Genomic DNA, 20,540 nt, shown 5'->3' on the forward strand with positions numbered 1-20,540 from the left:
TTTGTTCAGGGTCAAGGTGGGTGGGTTGCCATGGAAACAGTGTCCTGCCCATCTCTGTGACATCTAATGCTGCTCAGCTTGCATAAAAGACAGCAGTTCCACGTCTCCTTCGCGAGTTAGTTGGGAGGAGTTGGCTGAGATAGTAGTGGGACGGAGGAGCAAGCAATCTGCTAGCTACCGAGCGAGCGAGCGAGCGGCCAACAGGGGAGATAGGTGTAGACTTTTCTTTTATTTGCTTCAACTTTTATTTTATTTGCTTCAACTTTATTATTTCATTTTTCATTTGGGTATTTTGTGCACACATTTTCCTGGACATTTTAGACAGAGAGGAGTAGCAGTAGGGTTAGAGGCAAGGTTCGGAGTTACTGTTGCGTGAGGATTTTTAGGGAGTTTATTTTAAACCGGAGGGGATTTCACCTGAAGAGATGGCCAGCATCGTCAATATGTAAGTAGGATTTCTTCTTTTTAGTCTTCTGGAGCGAGGGCTTGGGGTCCCCCACACGGCCAGCATCCCCATGGAATTTAACATTTTCCCGAAGAGCTTAACTTCTCTTCGCGCGCTCCCCCTTTCCCTGCCGTCCCATTCTCCCTCAAATCTCCTTGTAGCTCCTCTGCTTAGAGTGAGCTGCCGTTAGCGCCAAGGATGCAGGTTCGATACCCATAAGGTACAGCTGCATATTCCTGCATTGAAGGGGGTTGAACTAGATCGTCCCCAGGGTACCTTCCATGATTATTATTTTTTGGATGCTTTTTATTACATCCATAGCCCACTTTGCATCCAAGCAGTTTAAGGTGGTCTTTATGGCTTGCCTTTCCCCCTGTTTCCCCCCTCGCAACAAACCTGTTCGGCAGGCTAGGATGGGAGTGACAGGACCCAATATCAAACAGCGCACTCCGTGACTGAGTGGGGGATTTGAACTCGGATCTCCTAGTCCAGAATTCTAACCACTATACACCCCCCCCCCGCCCTCGCTCTACCCCTTCTCCGTTTCTCAGTTCTTCGGACGCTCTGTCAGTCTTCCTGTCAGTCACTCTGGCACTAAGAGAGTTTTAATCGCATTCTTCGGCTCGTCTATGCCTTGATGCTTTGACGCCCCTCCTAGAAACCCCTTAGTTCTCCAGGCTGGGCAGGGTTTTCCTAAAAGCATTATGCGGAGGGTTCTTTTAAACGCGGGAAATGTTCCCCTTCTCTTTGCTTTGCCGGGGGTGGTGGGGTGGTGGTGGGGAGTGTTGGATTCCCCCCCAAAACATGAGGTGCACTACTGTGTTCCTGTGGAGAGCCGTTTGGGGTTTGTGGGTGCATAAAAACACGGAGAGAGCCCCGTTGCTGGATCAGAGGGAAAGCCCATCTAGTCGAAACAGATGTGTCCTGTAAAACTCACAAGCAGTAGCCCGCTCCTGCGGCTTGTCCTTAGCAGTTGGCTCCAGAGGTAGAGTGCCTCTGTTCATGGAAGCTCTATATAGCGATGTTCGGTAATGGTAAAAGATGCTGTTTTTCTCCTCCAACAATTGGTGTAATCTGCTTCCCAGCCCGGCAGGCTACTTGTCCTTTGAGCATCAGGTGCCGGCAAATTTCAGAAACTGATTAAGTTCCCACCAGCGTTCTGAAATCAGACGATTCAAAGCTCTCGCTCTCTCTCCTTTCACTCCGAGTCCATGACCATCTTGGATAACTCCTTCCTGCTCCTTTCCTTCTTGGTTTTTTAAATAATAATAAATAAATTGTTAAAGATTTCTTGGTTTACAAAAAAAATGCATTGTCTCTTTTTTCAAGTTGCGTTTTCTACGGATCAGTTTCATTTGTTGTGAGACATCAGTGTTGCGTGCAGTGTTAGCTTTGGAAGAAACGGGGGTCGGGGAAAGAGGGGAGTCGGGTGGAAACGCTTCTCTCCTGCTTAGTGTATTTGTGGGTTCACTTGTCGCATTTCCTTGGTTGTGAGTAGTTTGCAAAAAAAAATGGATTGTCTCTTTTTTCAAGTTGTGTTTTCTACGGATCAGTTTCATTTGCTGTGAGACATTAGTGTTGCGCGCAGTGTTAGGTTAGGAAGAAAAGAGGGGGGGTCGGGGGAAGAGGGGGGTCGGGTGGCAATGCTTCTATTCTGCTTAGTGTATTTGTGGGTTCACTTGTTGCATTTCCTTGGTTGTGAGCATTTTACACAAAAAAGGGCATTGTCTCTTTTTTCAAGTTGTGTTTTCTACGGATCAGTTTCATTTGCTGTGTTGCATGCAGCGTTAGATTAGGAAGAAAAGAGGGGGGGGGAAGAGGCGAAGAGAGGGGGGTCCGGTGGCAATGTTTCTATTCTGCTTAGTGTATTTGTGGGTTCACTTACTAGTCACTTGTTGCATTTCCTTGGTGGTGAGAGGTTGGGGGGGTGACCTAGGGTGTTGGTGGTGGTCTTTGGTTGGCTGCAGTGAGATTTGTTTTTGTGCGTGAGTGGGCACCTGGGGTACAAATAACTAGAAACCTCCTCAAACTATACCTCCACAACAACAACTCCTCGTGGTAACAAATCAACAAATACCTGAGGAGATGCAACAACACCAAATTTCCTTGTTGATACCATGTCCTGCAGCCGAAGTAGCGTATTCGTGTTATTGCCATGCTGCAAAGACTCCGTCTTCTCTTACACACACACACACACACACACACACACACACACACACACACACCCACACCATTTTGGTTGTAGGCTTCAGTCTCAGCTTTTGAGATGTGTTGGGGAGGGGGGTTTACTGGGTTGTTTTTAACCTTTATTATGCATTTTGTGTTTTTATATTGCGATTTTTGTATTGCAACCAGTGCTTTTTTTCTAAAAAAAAATGTTTAGGGGTTATCTCATTTTGACTCAAGAAAATCACCATTTTATAGTTCAAATCGGGGGAAATAAATGCAGTACAGTAAATGCAAAGATTCAAAAAAATGTTTAGGGGTATGCGTACCCCTGCATCCCCAAGAAAAAAAGAACTGGTTTTAACTGAGACCTGCTGGTATAAGGCGGTATAACAAAGCGGGTTCTCCTTCATGGAGAGCATATGTTGCGGTTGGAGCAACCATGACATCCCCTGTTGCTGGGCGGGTTAGTTTGGATGGCCACAAATTTGATTGGGCACCCCCAATGTTGCTTGGGAAAATTGATGGTTGCAATTTTATTTGATTGATGGTGGTGCGATATAAGTCCCTGTGCACAGCGTTGAACTTCCTCTTTTCGCTGCGCACATCGGATTACCCGCCCACCGTCCCTTTAATTAGGGTTTGTTTGCGCTGACCTTTCTATGCCTGTCATGGGGTCGTCTGCTTTGGAGCAGGGGCCTGGTAGGAATTTTACTATTTGGCTGATTGGCTGGGGCCATTTGGGTTTGCATAGCAAATCGTCACAACTTGTAAGGTTGCAGTTAGGCATTGGGGTTTTTTTTTTGTTTATTAAAGATTTTCTTGTTTTACAGAAGTATGTGTAATGGCTCTTGTATTTTTCCATGTAACATTTTTACAAATCAGTTTCATTTGTTGAGACATTGGGGGGGGAGGAAGGGGGGAGGCGGGAAAGATGGGTGGGGTCAGGTGGCGATGTTTCTATTTTGCTTAACGTATGTCGGGTTTGATGTCAGCGTTGCTCCTGCTGTTCATTTGTGTTCCTTTGGTGGTGAGAGAGGTTGGGGTTGGCCTAGGGTGTGGCTGTTGATTTGTTAAATTTTTGGTTGGTGGAGGGGATGTGGTTGGCTGTGCCTGCCCCTCCAATGCTGCTGCAGCAAGGGTATTCCGTTAAAGGAATCCGGGGGCTCACCATGCTTTCATCCGCATCCCTGACAAAGGTCTAGGGCCACGCAAGAGCCCCAGGGAGCATTTGGGGAGAGGTGTGAGCCTGGCTCCCAGCTTTATTCTTTCCCCAAAATTGTTTACTTCCGTACAGGTGTGGTTGTCAGTTCTGTTCCTACCTCCAAGTGGGAACAGATAATCACTAACCAATGCCTAAGCAACCACTCACTTACTGTAATTCAATAACGTTGTGGCCAAAATTATGCCAAAAACCAAAACAAAAATGATGTGTGAACCGTGTTTTTATTCAGGGGTGTCTTGGGGGCCCTTGACACGCAACAACAACGTCTGCTCCTTTCCTTGTCTTCTAGGTTCAGGAGACTGAGGGACATGATATTCGGCGAGAGGCCTGAGCCCAAGAATTCCAGGGTTGCTGTGCGCCCAGGTGAACAAATGCTTCATTTTCATTTTGGAGCATAAGGAGGAGTGGCTTTAATGCTTTAATACTCAACTGTGGAAAATAAGTAGAAATGAACTAACGTGCCCCCATGTCTTTTCCTTCTTCTCTTGTTGCAGATGATTCAGTGACTGTCAGGCCTGTGGTGTCACGTGCGGTTAGTATTTGAGAAAACAGCACAGTACATACTAAATCCCTCACCCACCCACCCCCATCCACCAATGCTGTTTATACCCCCATTTAGGCGGTCTCAGATGCAGAGAAGCCCTCCCGCCAAGAATTGACAGCCTTACTCTTGCCTTTTCAGCAACAAGAGAAGGATGAGTCGTTCCTCTCTTGCGTGCTGGCCACTTGCTCGGAGGCCCGCATGAGAGAAAAGGACACCTTGAGGTACTCTAAAAATCTGGCCGTCAAGTCAATTGCGGTGAGTGACAGGTTGCATGAGGTATCCAGGGGTGAGGTGGGCAGGAGAGCTGGGGCGGAATTTGGGGGATGTTGGGCAGAAGGAAGGCTTGGCGGGGTCTGGCCAAGAGAAGGGTTGTGCAGGCATTTGGCATTAAATTGCCAATTCCTGCCCTGAGTTTGGGGTTGGAAGAATCCAGCTGATGTCCATAGGGAACTGACTTTCCCCCGCTCTGCCCTCTGTTCTCTATCAGGAAATCATGGGACGGATTCCGTGCTTTACGCACCCTGAATTGGTTCTTGCTATGGCACTGGAGGCTCTTTACCAACTGAGGTATGCTGGGTTCTTTGAGCTTGATAACGAGCTGGGGGGGGGGGGGAGAGAGAATGTGGAAAGGTGTTACCAGACCTTGCCACTTAGATTGGAATTAGATGGAATAATTGCTTACAATTTCTTGAGGTTTTTTTGCGTTCAAAAAGCTTTATTTATGCAGCAACTATTTACAGTATGAGTGGAGATGTGAGAGAGAAAATTTACTGAGACCTAGAGGCTTGCATGCAAAGTGCCAGGTAGACTGCCACATAAACAGTGCCCTGGTATGTTTATTTTAATTTTACCTTTATTCATTTTATCCTGTAAAATTTATACACTGCTTGATTGTAAAAAGTGGTTTAAGCTAACACATGCATTCACCAGAAGTTCAAGAGAATGTAATGTATTTGATGCACACACCCCTCAATACGAGGAAGACTCCAAGGAGACAGAGTCTTAAAAGGTTTCCCTCCTTCTCTCCAGCCTCATGAAGCCCAAATTGCCACTGAACCTCCACAGCCTGATTGTGCATGCAGCCTTTGCGGCTGTCGTTGAGGTGAAAACTGAGCCCGACAGACATGTAAGTTGTTAGTTTTTAAATTTGACTTCTATGGTTATTTCTTCTTCGCACACTTTAAGCATTGCACCCATTGCTCAAGATCTGATCTCTCTTTCCTCTGTTTGGCGCATCCTCTCCCTCCCTCAACGGACCCACGTGAATGAAAATTGCCATTGCCTACAGGAGCTGGACGAACGTTATACTCTGATGCTGGGAGGCCTCCTCTGGGAAGCCCCAAGCACTAAGCTCCTGAACTTGCTGATGAATGTAAGTATATTGATGGCATCAGTGGCTGTTTTACCTAGAAAGCTTTCATGAAGAAGCCGCCACCTAGCATACACTTTCTCAGCATTGCACCTCTTGGGCCCTTCCCCTCTTGGAAGGCAAGCTGGCCACATGGAATAGCCAGCAAAGGCCCACTTGCCCAAACAGCTAAAGGAGGGCCTTTAACGCAGAGCTACAATTTGGGGCTGGACGACATTGCCATTTTAGAACAGTTGAGGACAGTGAGAAACGGATCTCTCTCTGAGCGTGTAAGGGGCTTCACAGTGGTCTGTCTCTTTCACCAAGACCAGTCCCTGATTCTGAGGTCTTCTTTCCTCCCACAGGAACTGAGAGGTTACACCAAAAGTCCAGTTGCAGCGGAGAGGCAGCTGGCAGCCAGTGGCATTGGCTCGCTGATGTCCTATGCCAAGGCGCTCCGTCGCCTGAAGGTAAGTATCTCACCTTTATTTATTAATTCCTTTGGCACACTTACATCTCACCTCAACAGCCCCAAGAGGCTCCCAGAGTGGTTTACGAAAGGATTCCCACAGTCTGGTATCAGGCACACAACACAACGTGTGTCCCTGGGATGCCAGACAATTCTGGAGACATTTCCTGCCTTCTTCCTTGGTGTTTCACTTCCACCTCTGCCTAGTAGGCTGCAGGACCCATTGAAGTTGCCTGGGGCAAGGGATTGGGGCCAGGCAATAGAACTCACTCATCCCATGATGGAAGCAAGTCTTCCCTGGCTTGGGTCTGCTTCCATGTTCTCTTGTACCCATTATTTGTGGAGCATTTAGTATCAGATCAGTCATCTGATCCAGTACTGTGTTTTCTTTTCTCTACAGAATGTTCTCGTCCCTCTGGAGCTGGCTCACTTCTGCCCCAAAGAAGGTAAGACCCACAGCCTGGGGACATGGGACTCCCTTTCCAGACTAACAAGGGCCCACTCAGTAGCTGCAGTATCCTTGCTTGATGCAGACCTCCTGGGTCATGTGGCTATGAAACTCTGCCACAGGACAAACGTGGCTATTTCCCTCCAGGGCCAAACTGCAGGCTTGGAAGGAGTCATTGCCACCAAAGACAGGATCCATAAATAGAACCCCAGTCCTTTATGGTCAAAGGGGTACCAGGTAAATTTGGTGAATCAGTAAATGTGACATATATTAATCTCTCTTCTCCTTCATTCTCTTCCAGATGACATAATGCTTAGTGTCGATTTCAATTACGCAGAGAAGACCGAAAATACCGAAAAGACCGAAAAGACCGAAAAGACCGAAGTCTAAGTTTTGAGGCTCAGCAATTGTGGAGTGGCAATTTTTGCTTACTGTTTAATTGTGTGTGTTGTTGCTAATTGTGATCATTGCTGTTGTTTTAGAATTATTCCCTATGCAATAGTACAGTGGTACCTCAGGTTAAGAATTTAATTCTCAGTCTCAGTCAGTTTTATTGCACATAGCCAAAGGCTGCCGCAATCAATGTACACAAAATCATTTGACAATTAAAAGAAAATATACTGAATTGATAAAAAAAGACTTAAAACATTTATATTATCAAAACATTATGTACTCTAAACAGAGCTATAAAAGTACCCCAATATACAAATCAAGACATTAAACAATAAAATTCATAAGCTAAAATCATCACATGGCCACTAATGTCAAAAACAATGTCAATTAATACAGTGTGCAATTTATACTCAGAGTTTAGTGACAAAGATAGAGCATAGCCTGAGGTAAATAGATAGGATCAAATAAATTCATCTCCTTTGCAGTTAATGGCTACCTCGGTTATATAATTTGCTCTAATTTTCCTAGCAGCAGTTGCAAAATGTGCTACCCACCAGGTCACATACTTATCTGTGTCTGCAAGGAGATATAAAATCATGTCAGAGGGGTTCTGGCCAGGGGACCCTGTCATTATAGGTACCAAAAATCTTTTTCTTGCATCATTATATAACAGACAGTGCAAGATATAATGCATAAGGTAAGAATTTAATTCGATCTGGAGGTCCATTCTTAACCTGAATCTGTTCTTAAACAGAAGCATCACTTTAGCTAATGGGGCCTCCTGCTGCTGCCACAGCACGATTGCAGTTCTCATCCTAAGATAAAGTTCTTAACCCAAGGTACTATTTCTGGGTTAGCGGAGTCTGTAACCTGAAGCGTCTGTAACCTGAAGCTTCTGTAACATGAGGTACCACTGTACTTTTTAATTGCTTTTAAATTGTTGCTTTTTAAATTGTCCTTGTAAAGGAAAGTGTTCTGCTAATGTTGATTGTATTCTGAATTGCTTCAAGAAGCCTCATAGCAATGAATAATATTAAGAGTAATAAGTATTTTACCTGCCTTAATTATAATAAAGCATTGATATGCATATTTTAAATTAGTGGTTAAGGTCTTAAACTACATATTTTAATTGTTTTACATTTGTATTATTTACTGTGTTCTATAGATCAGGACGCGGGTAGCGCTGTGGGTTAAACCACAGAGCCTAGGACTTGCCGATCAGAAGGTCGGCAGTTCGCATCCCCGCGACGGGGTGAGCTCCCGTTGCTTGGTCCCAGCTCCTGCCAACCTAGCAGTTCAAAAGCACGCCAAGTGCAAGTAGATAAATAGGTACCGCTCCGGCGGGAAGGTAAACGGCGTTTCCGTGTGCTGCTCTGGTTCACCAGAAGTGGGTTAGTCATGCTGGCAACATAACCCGGAAGCTGTAATCTGGCTCCCTCGGCCAATAAAGCGAGATGAGCGCCGCAACCCCAGAGTCAGCCACGACTTGACCCAATGGTCAGGGGTCCCTTTACCTTTACCTTTAGCTTATAGATTTCAGTATTAACCTACATATATATCTACATGTTCTTTATCTCTGTATAAGTCCATATTGTGGTTTGTGACTGTAATAAATCAATTCATTCAATAAAGCTTTGGTGATTTTGCAATTCAGTAAATTGTCTCTGCCTCCATTTTTTGGTATCGAGGGAAACACTTTATAAAATACGGTAATCAGAAAACATCAGGGTTGTATTAGTCAACATTAGTCCTTTCCACAGCAGACCTATTTAAATTGATGGGCACAAATTACGTGGATGTGTTGATTTTGATGCATCTGTTCTGTATAAAACTCAGTTGACTACTACTCACAGGATATCATGGAATTGTAAAGTTGGAAGGGGCCACAAGGGTCATCTAGTCCAACCCCCTGCAATGCAGGAATATTTTGCCCAACGTGGGGCTCGAACCCACGACCCTGAGATTAAGAGTCTCACACTCTACTGACTGAGCTATGGGCAGATATATATTTTGATAAATTGACCCTTCAAAACATTTTGGTCTCTGCAGGAGTTGCTATGCCTAATCATTCCATCTAGTTCTGTCGAAAGGGAGGTGGGGGTTGTTTTCTGATTTCTTAATTGTGACATTTTTTGGGAAGGGGAGGCATAGGTGGAAAGGAGACACGCAGATGGACCAGAGTGAAGCCTTTGGGGCTTTTGGATGGCTTTGGGAATTTTAAAAGTATCACATCCAAACCAAAACTCTTGGTTGCTAGATGCCCCTGCCTTCTGTCATCATTTAAGTTTTCCTCTGTTTCCTTTTCAAGCTGCTGTCTGGAAGGAGGCCAAAGCCCACTTAAACTTAATAATGATTATAACAAAACATTCATTCAACAGCCAGAGTTGAATGAAGACGATGTGCTAGGATGAGAATGAGATGATTAAACCATTCCGCAACAACACACACACACACACACACACAGCAATCCGAACCCCAATACTGTTATGAGGACAGTGGTCACAACCAAATATTTAAAGAACCGTTGCACTAAGAATCACAGATTCACCCATCACATCCTGGGAACCTCTGTTTGTTAAAGATCTAACATCTCTCAGCACCCTTAGCAAACTACAGTTCCCAGGATTCTTCAGGGAAAGCCTGGACTCTTTAAAGTGGTGTAAGAGCTTTAAATGTGTGGTGTGGAATTCCTCCAAAATAATTGGGGAACTGTGCAACCCTCTCTCTCTCTCAGGCTACAGTCCTGGCCCCAGGCTCAGGAGGAGGAGGGTCCTTTATTCGATGTATCCTGCCTTTCTATTTTCATGGGAGCTAAACCGTCAGAACTACGTAAATCAATTATAATAATCAATACAATAAGAATAGCAATAAGAATTATTTACCAAATTTAAATAATCTGATAGAGTTGAGGGACGGGGTGATCTCTCCATCAGCTGCAGTCTTTGGACACAACATTTCAATGAACATTATTGTTGTTATTATTTATTTTATTTTATATACCACTTTATATTTTTAAGGAAAATCTCGAAGCAGTTTACAGCATATTAAAACAGAAATAAAACAATCTGAAGAAAGTCAAATATCGAGTATACAGTTAAAGCAACATAGTTAAAAAAAAACTAAAATATTAAAGATTTCAAAATAAAACATTACAAAGGAAGTCAACTACAGAATACATATTTAACACAAAGTTAACAAAAACAAAACAAAAAAATTTAAGCATCCCCCCTCCCCGCAAAAAACCAACATTGCTAAGTAAAGTCAAATATAAAACGCACATTTAAAACAAGAGAATAGAATATTATCATAAACATGACACGGCTGTTTAGCAGGCACAAAAAGATGGGGCAAGAGAATCCAATAGTTAGGGTTTGTTGTCAGGCCTAGCGATGTCCTTCTGGTCTCACCAGGAGCCTCTTTAGTGGAGCGGGTGAGTCTGGGCCCCGCCCCCTGGGCCAGGTGGAAAGGGCCTTGCAGGCAGCGGCCTTCACAACTCACAACTGGTCGATGCCATCAATATGACACACAGTTCAATAGGAATTCAATTACGATTCCAATCATACACAGGCAACGATGTTGCTAGGTGAAGTCAAATGCCCTGTTCTTTTTCTTTGCAGACATCAGAAAGGCTTTCAGATTTTCAGTCTTGAGTCCAACATTGCAGTCTGCAGGCCACACACTTGGTTTAGATCTCCTATTTTTGCAAGAGGACTTAGCTTCCTTTTGCTTGTAAGAGCTTTTCCTCAGGCTCTTAAAAAGTTAAGAAATGAGGTCCTTTCAGAGACAGGGGTGCACACTGAGTAGAGTCCAGAGGAGATGACACCCACAGGTGTGGGGTGGGGAGATGCAGGAGGTACGTTCCTTCGTTGTGTGCACACATGCACATGCAAACACACAGTGGAAGAGAATAACCGCTCCCCACATCAAGCGGGGGGGGGCACCTTGTGCACGGTCAGGCGCAGCCCCCCCTCCCATCCCATGCAGCTTCTGGCACTACAGCCTGAATTTGCCCCCCCCCTCAGGTAGCCGCCTACCTCTGCCAGTTACCCAATCCCAGCTGGGGAGGTGTTGGCAGGAGTTGGCCAGCTAAGTGGAGGGATCGCCCAGCTCACACAATAGTGGGCGGAACTTACCTGGGAGTTCTCAGTTGGCTTCAGAGCTTCTCCCACCCTGCCCTCCCTCAGTTAAGCCTTCTTTTGCAGGTTAACCTCTTCTTCGCAGGTACGCAGGCGCAGCTACATTACAGTTGCTGTTGAAGGGCCGGAAATGAATTTTCCTGCCTTGGCAGGTTTTGCCTTCCCCGTAGCAAAATGTCACAACTTAGGCAGTTTCAGGCCTTGGGCGGAATCCTTTAGTCTATGTTCCCTAAATGGGGGGGGGGCTGAAGTGGTGACCCATCCCCCCCCTGCAGCGGTGATCCCAGGGTTCCCCATTAAAGGGGTTGTTTTGAGGGGAGGTATTGGCCATACACCATTAGGTTGTCATTGGCAAAACGTGGGGCGGGCTCTCTGCTTGAACAGACGTTCTCCAGAGCCAGCCCAATCTCCACACATTCTGGATAACCCTGATGTTCCCCAGATCCCTGGCCGGGAACTAGGAGGGAGAAACGCCCAGTGCCTAATAATAATAATAATAATAATAATAATAATAATAATAATAATTTATTATTTGTACCCCGCCCATCAGGCTGGGTCTCTCCAGCCACTCTGGGCGGCTTCCATGGAAACCAAAAATACACTAAAATATCACAGATTAAAAACTTCCCTGAACAGGGCTGCCTTAAGATGTCTTCTGAATGTCAGGTAGTTATTTATCGCTTTGACATCTGATGGGAGGGCATTCCACAGGGTGGGCGCCACTACCGAGAAGGCCCTCTGCCTGGTTCCCTGTAGCTTTGCTTCTCGCAATGAGGGAACCGCCAGAAGGCTCTTGGCACTGGACCTCAGCGTCCGGGCAGAACGATGGGGGTGGAGACGCTCCTTCAGGTATACTGGGCCGAGGCCGTTTAGGGCTTTAAAGGTCAACACCAGCACTTTGAATTGTGCTCGGAAACGTACTGGGAGCCAATGTAGGTCTTTCAAGACCGGTGTTATGTGGTCTCGGCGGCCGCCCCCAGTCACCAGTCTAGCTGCCGCATTCTGGATTAGTTGTAGTTTCCGATTCACCTTCAAAGGTAGCCCCACGTAGGGCGCATTGCAGTAGTTCAAGCGGGAGATAACCAAAGCATGCACCACTCTGGCGAGACAGTCTGCGGGCATGTAGGGTCTCAGCCTGCGTACCAGGTGGAGTTGGTAGACAGCTGCCCTGGATACAGAATTGACCTGCGCCTCCATGGACAGCTGTGAGTCCAAAATGACTCCCAGGCTGCACACCTGGTCCTTCAGGGGCACAGTTACCCTATTCGGGACCAGGGAGTCCTCCACACCAGCCCGCCCCCTGTCCCCCAAAAACAGTACATCTGTCTTGTCAGGATTCAACCTCAATCCATTAGCCGCCATCCATCCTCCAATTGCCTCCAGGCACTCACACAGGACCTTCACCGCCTTCACTGGTTCTGATTTTAAAGAGAGGTAGAGCTGGGTATCATCTGCATATTGATGGACACCCAGTCCAAGCCCCCTGATGATCTCTCCCAGCGGCTTCATATAGATGTTAAAAGGCATGGGGGAGAGGACGGAACACTGAGGCACCCCACAAGTGAGGGCCCAGGGGTCTGAACACTCATCCCCCACCACCACTTTCTGAACCCAGCCCAGGAGGAAGGAGTGAAACGACTGCATAACAGTGCCCCCAGCTCCCAGTCCCTCTAGACGGTCCAGAAGGATGTTATGGTCGATTGTATCAAAGGCCGCTGAGAGATCCAGCAGAACTAGGAAACAACTCTCACCTTTGTCCCTAGCTCGCCGGAGATCATCAACCAGCGCGACCAAGGCAGTTTCAGTCCCATGATGAGGCCTGAATCCCGATTGGAAAGGATCCAAATGGTCCGCATCCTCCAGGCGTGCCTGGAGTTGTTCAGCAACCACACGCTCAATCACCTTGCCCAAGAATGGAAGATTTGAGAGTGGGCGATAGTTGGCCATACTGGCCGGGTCTAAAGATGGTTTTTTAAGAAGCGGTTTAATGACTGCCTCTTTCAGCGGATCTGGGAATGTTCCCTCACAGAGGGAAGCATTCACCACCCCGCAGAGCCCATCGCCCAGCCCTTCCCAGCTTGCTTTTATTAGCCAGGATGGGCAAGGATCAAGGAGACAGGTGGTTGGTTTCATGCGTCCAAGCAGCCTGTCCACATCCTCGGGGGTAACAGATTGAAATTGATTCCATGCAACTTGACCAGACAGGGCTCTAGCACTCTCCCGCCCCAGCCCTGCTCCCACGGTGGTGTCTAGCTCCTTCCGAATATGAGTGATTTTATCTGCAAAAAACTTTGCAAAATCGTTGCAGGAGATCTTGGGGTCTTTACAAGGCCCCGGTGGTAAAGGTGGTTCCGTTAAATTGCGAACCACCTGAAAGAGTCTCCTGCTACTATTTTCTGCAGATGCAATAGAGGCGGTGAAGAAAGTCTTCTTCGCCGTCGCTATCGCCACTTGGTAGGCTCGACGTTGAACTCTAACCTGTGTCCGGTCAGATTCGGAGTGAGTTTTTTGCCACCGACGCTCTAGCCGTCTCAGCGATTGTTTCATCGCCCTCAGCTCCGAAGAAAACCATGGGGCTGTCCAGGCTCCATGCAATCAGAGAGGGCGCTTCGGAGCCAGACAGTCAATAGCCCTGGTTAACTCCGCATTCCAGCGGGCCACCAGGGAATCAGCTGAAAGGCCATCAACATGGGATAAAGCATCCCCTACCACTCTCTGGAAACCATTTGGATCCATTAAGTGGCGGGGGCGGACCATCCGAATTGGTCCCACCTCCCTGCAGAGGGGAAGGGTCGCGGAGAAGTCCAGTTGCACCAGGAAGTGATCTGACCATGGCACTTCTTTTGTTTCACTTTTTCTTAGTGTCAGATCACCCACGTCACTAGAGGTGAACACCAAGGTCTAAGGCATGTCCATGACTATGAGTTGGGCCAAACTTATTCAGGGACAGCCCCATGGAGGCCATGCTTTCCATGAAGTCCCGAGCGGCCCCTTGTAAGGTCGTGTCGGCATGGATGTTAAAATCCCCTAGGACAACCAAACTAGGTGTCTCCAGAAGAAAATCCGCCACGACCTGAAGCAGTTCAGACAGGGAATCCTTGGTGCAGCGGGGAGGTCGGTACACCCAAAGGAATCCTGTACTGCCCCTATTGCCCAACTTCCAGAACATGCATTCAGAGAACCGGATCTTCCCAGTAGGACGCCTGGTGCAAGCTAGTGACTTCCTAAAAATCACTGCAACCCCCCCTCCCCGCCCACATGACCTGGGTTGCTGTGCATAAGAGAAACCTGGTGGGCAAGCAGCGACAAGGACAGGCCCATCTGCTTCCTCCAACCAGGTCTGTCACACATGCCAGGTCAAATCCTCCATCCACAATCAGGTCGTGGATGGCAGTGGTTTTATTCCTCATTGATCTGGCATTACACAGCAACACCTTCAGGTCATGTAGGTTTCCCCTGTTGATTCCAGTATCCATCCGGTCAAGGCCAGACCCGGAGGCAGGGATAGTCTTCAAACAACGACTAAACCTGCCTCCTCGGTAATGACACGGTCTAGTCTTAGCGTAACTCCGCCTCCTGCCCATGATCACTGAGATCGGATGTCCCAGTGCTTCCCCCCCTGTGGAACTTGTCCCAGCCATCGTGTTGGCTGGGGCACCACTCCCAGGCAGCCCTGATCCCGCCCCTTAAAAACAAAACACAAACTATACAGAACCAATAAAACAACAACAACAACAAAAAGGAACAAAACAATTATACTAAAATTAATCCCCAACCAAATATCCATCCCACCCACCCCCAACAAAGGAAAAAAGGAAATAAAGAAATAAAAATTTAAATTGCCACCGACTGCTTGAGGACATTTTAAAGCACATTAACCACCTGGAACAGGGAAGCAATGGCAAAACACTTCCCACCCTTCCCCAAAAGTTTGTTCCAAATAAGGGCCTGGGCCACGCCCCCTGGGCCAGTTGGAAAAGGCCCTGGAAGGGAGCAGGCCCTGCAGTCCTCACCCAGCCGATGGTCAAAGGCTTCCCTGCAACAGGAGTCCCTTTATAGCTGGGAGAGACGGCCTGGGCCACGCCCCCTGGGCCAGTTGGAAAAGGCCCTGGAATGGAGCAGGCCCTGCAGTCCTCACCTAGCCGATGGTCCCCCTACATCTGCCAAGGTCTCCCTACATCTGAAGTTTTAATAAAGTTGTGGCCAAATTTTAATCCCATAACACGTTGTCTTGAGTCATTATTCCACTCTGAAATATACTCGGAGTCGAGAGTGGATTTCATGCTCTTTATTCAGCTCATAGTGGTGAGGAGGAATGAATGTCCCCCCAAAATATCTGCTTTATATACATTATTTACACAATGGGCTTCACGTGATTGGCTAATTCCAGAATTCTGTAGACCAGTCAGGTTGTGGATTCCCCTGCTGGCCCCGCCTGCTCTATGGGCCTCACTGCCCCACTGTTCCCTTGGGACTCCTCTGACCTGTCCTCCTCCTGGTTTTCCCCCAGGAATCATCGCCATATCTAGTCGCAGTGGCAGCGCCAGCATTGCCCCCCATCCGTTAGCACCGTGTACGACATGGGGCCAGGGACCCTGGTAACTGGGCCGGCCCATTAGTAGGTTGGAGGATGGATGGTGGCTAACAGATTGAGCTTGAATCCTGACAAGACAGAAGTACTGTTTTGGGGGGACAGGAGGCGGGCAGGTGTGGAGGATTCCCTGGTCCTGAATGGGGTAACTGTGTCCCTGAAGGACCAAGTGCACAGCCTGGGAGTCATTTTGGACTCACAGCTGTCCATGGAGGCACAGGTCAAATCTGTGTCCAGGGCAGCTGTTTACCAGCTCCATCTGGTAAGCAGGCTGAGACCCTATCTGCCTGCGGACTGCCTCGCCAGAGTGGTGCATGCTCTGGTTATCTCCCGCTTGGACTACTGTAATGCGTTCTACGTGGGGCTACCTTTGAAGGTGACCTGGAAACTACAACTAATCCAGAATGCGGCAGCTAGACTGGTGACTGGGAGCGGCCGCCGAGACCACATAACACCAGTCTTGAAGGACCTACATTGGCTCCCAGTACGTTTCCGAGCACAATTCAAAGTGTTGGTGCTGACCTTTAAAGCCCTAAACGGCCTCGGTCCAGTATATCTGAAGGAGCGTCTCCACCCCCATCATTCTACCCGGACACTGAGGTCCAGCACCGAGGGCCTTCTGGCGGTTCCCTCACTGCAAGAAGCCAAGTTACAGGGAACCAGGCAGAGGGCCTTCTCGGTAGTGGCACCCTCCCCGTGGAATGCCCTCCCACCAGATGTCAAAGAGAACAATAACTACCAGACTTTTAGTAGACATCTGAAGGCAGCCCTGTTTAGGGAAGCTTTTAATGTTTGATGTATTACAGTATTTTAATACTTTTTTGGAAGCCGTCCAAAGTGGCTGGGGAGGCCCAGCCAGATGGGCGGGGTATTAATAATAATAATAATAATAATAATAATTCAGTGGGGCTCCAGCCTCTCGTTGAGCTGGCGGTGCTGTGCTGTGCTAGAAGGATTGTGACAAGGCGGTACTCCCAATCCCCTTGCATCATGCGGCGAAGGGTGTCCTTGGTGGTCCGCTCCATGCGCTCTGCTTGGCCATGCCATGGAATGGCACCGAGCGGATGTGGCGGGTGGCGTCTGTGCTGTGAAGGTTTGGAATTCTCCTGACGTAAATGTGATTCCCTTGTCTGAGACGAGAGTGTCAGAGAGCCCGTGGGTTGCAAACAGTCTGCATAGTACCCAGATGGCTGCGGATGTGGAAGTGGACAGTACCAGTATGACTTCTAGCCATTTGGTTAGAATGTTTTCCCCTGAAAGGTGCCAGTGAAGTCCACGTGCAGGCGTGACCATGGTGCTTGGGCGGACTCCCAGGACTGGACTGGGGCCCTTGGGGGATCTGGACAGGATTCTTGGCAGGCCTGGCAATGTTTGACCCAGGCCTCTATCTCTCCGTAGATCCCCAGCCACCACACATAACTCCTGGCAAGGGCCTTCATTCTCACTACCCCTGGGTGTGTCTCGTGTAGGGCTGTGAGGACCCTTTTGCGGAGGGGCTGGGGAACAACGACCCTGCTTCCCCCTAACAGGCACCCCTTCTGGGCCGACAGTTCATGTTTGCGGGTTGTGTAGCACGTGAATTCTGGCCCAGGGCTGCTGCTGGGCCATCCCCTCCACACCCAGTCCAGGACCCGGGAGATGACCCTATCTTTCTTGGAATGGTGCGCAACTTCTTGTGCCTGAATGGGGTGGTGGACCCTCAGTTGGGACGGCAGGCTTGGCCTTGCGTCTTGTGTCGACCTCTCGGCAGCTTCTGTTGCCAGGGCCTCCTCCAGAGCGACCTGGAACATTAGGTCCTTCTTGGCATAGAGGCGTCGTTGCAGCTTCTCATCCTTCAGGCACCAACTCTGAGAAGTTGCAGAACTGGGCGGCTTGGCGAAGAGAGGTCACAAACCCAGTTATGGTTTCCCCAGGGGCTTGCCGCTTTGCGTAGAAGGCATTTCGACGAGCCACCACTTAGGGCTGTGGCAAGAAGTGCCCCTTCAGCCGTTCCATTATTGTTTTGTAAGGAACAGTAGCGATGTCTTCAGGCGCAAGGAGAGCCTGGGTGATTTCAAATATAATAATAATGATAATAATAAATTTTATTTATATCCCGCCCTCCCCAGCCAAAGCCGGGCTCAGGGCGACTAACAACAATAAAATAGTGCAACATTCTAAAAATATTTCATTGTAAAAATTAATTAAAATCAAATTGATGGCAACCATTAGGCTAAAGTTCTGTAAAGACTGCCAAAGGAGGGAGTCAGGCTGCGCCCTGACCAAAGGCCTGGTGGAACAGCTCTGTCTTGCAGGCCCTGCGGAAAGATGTCAAGTCCTGCAGGGCCCTAGTCTCTTGTGACAGAGCGTTCCACCAGATTGGAGCCGCAGCCGCAAAAGCCATGGCTCTAGTTGAGGCCAGCCTAACCTCTCTGTGGCCTGGGACCTTCAGGATGTTTTTATTTGAAGACCGTAAGTTCCTCTGTGGGACATACCAGGAGAGGCGGTCCCATAGGTACAAGGGTCCTAAGCCATATAGGGCTTTAAAGGTTAAAACCAGCACCTTAAACCTGATCCTGTACTCCACTGGGAGCCAGTGCAGCTGGTATAGAACCAGGTGAATGTGATCTCGCAGCGAAGATCCCATAAGGAGTCTCGCCGTGGCATTCTGCACCTGCTAGAGTTTTGGGGTCAGTCTCAAGGGCAGCCCCACATAGAGCGAGTTACAATAATCCAGTCTGGAGGTGACCGTCGTGTGGAACACAGTGGCTAGATCAGGGCGAGAGAGGTAAGGAGCCAACTGCTTAGCTTGGCGGAGATGAAAAAATGCCACCTTTGTTATAGCTGTAATCTGCGCCTCCATGGAGAGGGAGGTATCGAAGATTACACCCAAACTCTTAACAGACAGTGCTGGCACTAATTGCACCCCTGCAAGAGATGGGAGTTGCCCCCTCAATCCCGTCCCAGCCAGAGGACCTCTGTCTTCGAAGGATTTAACTTCAACGGGCTCCCACGTAATCATCCAGCCACAGCTTCCAAACATCTGATCAGTGTGTCTGGGGCCAAGTCAGGATGGCCATCCATCAACAGATAGAGTTGGGTGTCATCAGCATACTGATAGCAGCCCAGCCCAAAACTCCAGACAAGTTGGGCGAGGGGGCGCATAAAGATGTTAAAAAGCACCAGGGAGAGTATCGAACCCTGAGGTACTCCACACACCAAGGAGTGGCACAATGACAATTCCCCCCCAAGCGCCACCCTCTGTCCCCGACCAGAGAGAAATGAGCGCAGCCATTGAAGGACTGTGCCCTGGATCCCCACGTCGGCAAGGCGGTGGTACAGGAGTTCGTGATCGACCATGTCGAAGGCTGCTGACAGGTCTAGAAGAATCAGCAGCCCCGACCTGCCTCGATCCAGCTGCCTGCGGAGATCATCTGTTAGGGCAACCAGAGCCGTCTTGGTCCCATGGCCAGCGCAGAAGCCGGACTGGAATGGATCCAGAGCTGATGTTTCATCCAGAAACCCACCAAGCTGTTCATTAACCGCTCTCTCAATCACCTTACCCAGGAATGGAAGATTTGAAACCGGGCGGTAATTGGATAGATCTAAGGGATCTAATGATGTTTTCTTTAAGAGCAGGCACACCACTCAATATGGAGGCCAGTTGGCCGAAATATTGGGAAATTTTAGAGCAAGAAGGAGACAAATTAAAATTGCAGAGTTACGAGAAATTAAAAGATAAAGTGCAAGACTGGTTACATTATTTTCAAATAAGAGAGACTTATAATCTGGATTAAAAAAAATGGCTTCCAGGTGGAGAAATCAAAATTGGAAACGGAACTGCTAGATCCAAAAGCTAAAATATTATCAAGAATGTATAACTTGCTGTTAGAATGGAACACGCAGGATGAAATGGTTAAGTCAGCTATGATTAAATTGGCACAAGACATTGGACATAACATTATGGCGGCGGACTAGGAGCAGTTGTGGACCACCGGTATGAAATTTTCGGCATGTAATGCCCTAAGAGAGACTACAGTGGTGCCCCGCAAGATGAACGCCTCACAAGACGGAAAACCCGCTAGACGAAAGGGTTTTCCGTTTTGGAGGCGCTTCGCAAAACGAATTTCCCTATGGGCTTCCTTCGCAAGACGAAAGCCCATAGGGAAATCTCCGGGACAGCGGGGAAGCGCAGTGCGTCTTCCCCACTGACCTCGGACCTCCTCCGAAGGCTGGCGATGGGGCGGAGAGCCCTTCTCCCCGCGCCAGGCTTCGGAAGGCTCCTCCGAAGGCTGGCAGTGGGGCGGAGAGACCTTCTCCCCCCGCCAGGCTTCGGAAGGCTCCTCCGAAGGCTGGCGATGGGGCGGAGAGCCCCTCTCCCCGCGCCAGGCTTCGGAAGGCTCCTCCGAAGGCTGGCGGTGGGGCGGAGAGCCCTTCTCCCCGCGCCAGGCTTCGGAAGGCTCCTCCGAAGGCTGGCGGTGGGGCGGAGAGACCTTCTCCCCCCGCCAGGCTTCGGAAGGCTGCTCCGAAGGCTGGCGGTGGGAGGAGGTCTCTCCGCCCCACCAGCAGCCTTCGGAAGGCTGCTCCGAAGGCTGGCGGCGGGAGGAGGTCTCTCCGCCCCACCGGCAGCCTTCGGAAGGCTGTCCTGAAGACTTGCGGTGGGAGGAGGGTTTTCCTTCCCACTGCCAACATTCAGAATGCTGTTCTGAATGTTGGCGGTGGGGAGGAAAAACCCTCCTCCCACCGCAAGCCCCGGGAACAGAGGAGAAGCGCTGTCGCCTTCCCCTCTGTTCCCG

General features: G+C 48.7%; 1 protein-coding gene across 1 annotated transcript; it reads left to right on the forward strand.

Annotated features, from left to right (window-relative positions):
• On the forward strand, positions 1-7,035 carry LOC309362384 (uncharacterized protein; the record flags this gene model as incomplete). Its single annotated transcript, XM_081898025.1, has 10 exons — positions 1-445; positions 4,126-4,199; positions 4,331-4,368; positions 4,519-4,635; positions 4,868-4,947; positions 5,410-5,506; positions 5,669-5,752; positions 6,094-6,198; positions 6,598-6,643; positions 6,947-7,035. Exons 1-10 carry the CDS (start codon positions 426-428, stop codon positions 7,033-7,035), a joined length of 750 nt encoding a protein of 249 aa, XP_081754151.1. The 5' UTR covers positions 1-425.
• Between the last annotated feature and the right edge of the window lie 13,505 nt (positions 7,036-20,540).

This window comes from Podarcis melisellensis (assembly GCF_964234715.1).
Source record: "Podarcis melisellensis genome assembly, chromosome: Z".
Lineage (NCBI taxonomy): Eukaryota > Metazoa > Chordata > Lepidosauria > Squamata > Lacertidae > Podarcis > Podarcis melisellensis.